Source organism: Mandrillus leucophaeus, unplaced genomic scaffold (genome assembly GCF_000951045.1).
Source record: "Mandrillus leucophaeus isolate KB7577 unplaced genomic scaffold, Mleu.le_1.0 Scaffold352, whole genome shotgun sequence".
NCBI classification, from domain to species: Eukaryota; Metazoa; Chordata; class Mammalia; order Primates; family Cercopithecidae; genus Mandrillus; species Mandrillus leucophaeus.
Genome location: NW_012103721.1, coordinates 396,147 through 399,454, shown reverse-complemented (window position 1 = coordinate 399,454; position 3,308 = coordinate 396,147). Strand labels below are relative to the sequence as shown.

Below are 3,308 nucleotides of genomic sequence, written 5' to 3'. Positions count from 1 at the left end.
CCACCGCACTCCAGCCTGGGCGACAGGGTGAGTCCCAGTCTCAAAAGTAAGTACATTTCTATAAAATTTGAAAAATAAAGGAGAAGAATCTACCACTCTGGGTGAGGCCCTTATTAATACTAGCCAGTACTATAAACCCAGGTGTCTGCCCGGCCTTTGCAGGATTTCACAAATGCACTAAGTCTGTTGTCAGGACACCCATGCCTGGACCTTGCCTGGAACCCCCTAGTCACTTCCCTGGCTCCCTTGCTGGAGCCCTGCCCAGAGGCAGCTGCTTTCTCACACCACCCTCTCCAGCTCTTCCCTCTCCCCCAAGCAGCAGCAGCTCCCACTCCTCCTCCCGCCTTTGTCCTCGGCCCTCCACATGGCATCCACCATGTGCCTCCAGTCACAGCCGCATCAGGACAGTAAGCTGTTTGTCTTTTACATTTGCTACAACATCAAGCATAGCACAGAGCCAACAGCTGGCCAAATATGTGAAGTGTTGTCATTTTTAGTTACTATGCTAAAAGAAAAAAAAAAAAAGGAAAAGGTTTAAGCAAATAACAAAACAAAAAACAAATGAGTCCATTTTAATATAAACCCAAGTAAGTATAGGTCCACAATTTCTTCTTTAGAATTTGGAAACCCAAATGGCTCAGAAAACTGAAAGATTCTGCAGAAGTTTAGAGCAAACTATTTGATGGCAAAACCTGAATGAACAGATCAGGGCACTGAGTCTTGTGCTCACACTCAGCGAATCATCACGTTTGGCCGCTGAAACCCTAGTGTGTCTAGGGTTTCTAGAAGGGTGTGCTATGTTGGGCGGGGCTGTGCAAGTGATGGGAGGAGCTTAGTGAGGGGTGGCTCTTTGCAGGTGAGGAGTGGAGCCTAGTAGGGTGGGGATGCAGGTGAGCTGGGCCTTGGGGATGGGGCTTGCAGGAGATGGGGTGGAGACAGTGGGGCAGGGCTGCAGGCAAGCTGGGCCTTGGGGGCGGGGCTTGCATGCGAGAAGCGGGGCCTTGTAGGGGCAGGGCTGGCAGAAGAGGGTGGGGCTTGGTGATGGACAGGGCTGTTCAGGTGAGGGTAGTGGCCTCGTCAGGGGCTGCCGGAAGCTGGGCTAGGTGAACCTTGGTAATCCTCTCTGGCCTTGGTCATGTGGCTCAGGCTGTGCCCAGCAGGGAGGCCGACCCGATCGAGCTGCGGTCTCCACCCTGAGAGCGAGGGCTCCTTTCCCCCAGCACGGGTTAAAGCAGGGAGGCCAGGCCCCATCGAGGGTGGGGGTCTCCGCCCTTCCACCCTGAGAGCGAGGGCTCCTTCCCCCAGCGCGGGTTAAAGCACCGTGCGTCCGTCCACCTGTGCAGTGGTTGGTCCCCATGTGACCTGGAGGGCAGAAACCCTGGGTCCTGCCACTGGTCCGGGGCGTCTGCTTCCCCTTCCTGCAGTTCCTGGGAGAGTCTGTGTGTCCAGGGGGCTCTGATCCCTGCCTCAGGACCACCGGTGAGGGGTCAAGATCGCCCACTGTGGAGCTGGCCCAGATCTCGGTTCTGTGGATCCTCGCTGTGTGGTTCTGGAGCAGTTCTGTCCTCAGGAGAGCGATCCTCACAGCCGCTTCTTGGGGTCGTGAGAGGAATTAATAGGCCAACCTCCAGGTAGCTGCTCGTAGCCCTGTGCGGGGCCAGCCCTGTGTCTCCACCAGTTCCTTCCCTTTGTGCTCCACCACACTGTCACATCGGCAGCCTTTATTTCCTTTTCCTTGGACCCAGGCAGCAAGTGCCCCGCTGGCCTTGGCAGCCCCTTCTCTAATCTGTCATCAAATCACTTCCTGACGGACAGCACTGACCAGTCATTGCCGTCACCAAAGCCCCACAAAATAGAATCCAATTTTCCTATTAAGCTGTGCGGAGCTGTCCCAGCCCCACTTCCCACAGGTTGGCCTCATTCACCATGGGATCCGTGGTTCTCACCTGGGGCTGGGGGTGCCCCTGGCATCCGGTGGAGAGTGTCAGGGATGTCCCTCCAGGCCCAGTACAGTCCCCCAGCCAGTGGCCAGCAGACAGCAGCACCCAGCCTGATGTCCCTGTGGCTTCTGGTTCCCCGAGGCCAGCTGTGCTTTGCTGCCTCTTCATCCTCTCAGATGGGTGCCCTCTCTCCACCTTCGCTGGTTAGCAGTGTTCCATCCATTAGAGCTCAAAGCACTGCCTCCCGGCAGTGCAGCCCCTTCTCTTGGCCTGCCGTCTGCGTGTGCCTCGCGGTCTGTGATATGTCCTCACTGGCCCATCAGAGCAAGGCTCCCAGGGACGGAGCGGTTCCTGTTTGTGTCTCTGTCCCACCTTCTCTGGACCTGGCACCGTGTCCTTTGCTGACAGAGGTCTTGGGTTGATTGTCAGCAAAACAGACAATCTATATGGATCTAAATGGCTGTAAACATGCTTGATTGGGGTATTTTAAAAATAATTGGATATGTAAACATTTGAGTGTGACACAGGTAGATTTTCGGGTGAATGGTCTTGTTCTTCAGGGAATAACCGCAGGCCCATCCACAAGGACCATTTCTGGCTGATTTATGGAACACTGTTCTACCTGGTTAATTTTAAACGTTATCTCAGCCTGAGAGGTAGGTCAGCATGTGACAAAGATCACTGGTTTGAATCCTAACCTGCTCCTTCGGAGCTGCACCTTCCATGCCTCCGTTTCTTCCTTGGTTAGGTAGGAAAGGTATGAGCTACCTGAGAGTTGTGAGGCCTGCATTGAGTGACCACATTAAAGTGCCAAGAACTGCACCCAGAATGTTGGTGTTTAAAGACCTTTAAACATTCTGATGCTGCATTTTAGTACCCGGGTAAAACAGCAATGTTATGACAGATGCAGACGCAGACCCTCGGTGAGGTGGGGGGCTGATGGCAGGAGGTGGATCACCGACCCTGGAATGAGGGCATGGTCTGCTCGAGGCTGAACGAAGTGCACGTCATTGCGTGTACCACGGAGGTCCCTCTCGTGAAGTCCTGGAAGGGTCCGTGTGGCTGAGCCATGCGGTCTTTCCGTGACGTCCGGCAGGAGCAAAGCTTTCGGGTGCAGCCCTGCTCTTGTGTGCACAGCCCTCAACTGTCTCAAAAGTCTGAGGCTTAAAGCAGGCTTGGGGTTTCCTTACACCTCCCGGACATCTAATTTGCCTGGCAAACATGTTTTTCTTGGGTGTAAAGGTGAAGGAGTGGGTGACTCTGGTGAAAGTGTACTAATTACTGCACTTCTGGGTCAGTGGCGCTTGGTTGAAGACACTATCTGCCATGGGTGGACGTCTCTGGGGTGGTGAAAACCGGTGGCTGGAT

At 54.4% G+C, this 3,308-nt stretch overlaps 1 protein-coding gene across 1 annotated transcript in view; it reads right to left on the bottom strand.

The window, feature by feature from the left end:
- LOC105546273 overlaps window positions 1-2,108 on the bottom strand; it is a 35,669-nt gene extending 33,561 nt beyond the window's left edge. Inside the window, exons 1-2 of the mRNA XM_011989407.1 lie at window positions 1,947-2,108; window positions 1,626-1,786 (exon numbers count right to left, since the gene is read on the bottom strand). Coding sequence (XP_011844797.1) covers window positions 1,626-1,786; window positions 1,947-2,108 — 323 coding nt within the window. The remainder of the gene's footprint in view (window positions 1-1,625; window positions 1,787-1,946) is intronic.
- Between the last annotated feature and the right edge of the window lie 1,200 nt (window positions 2,109-3,308).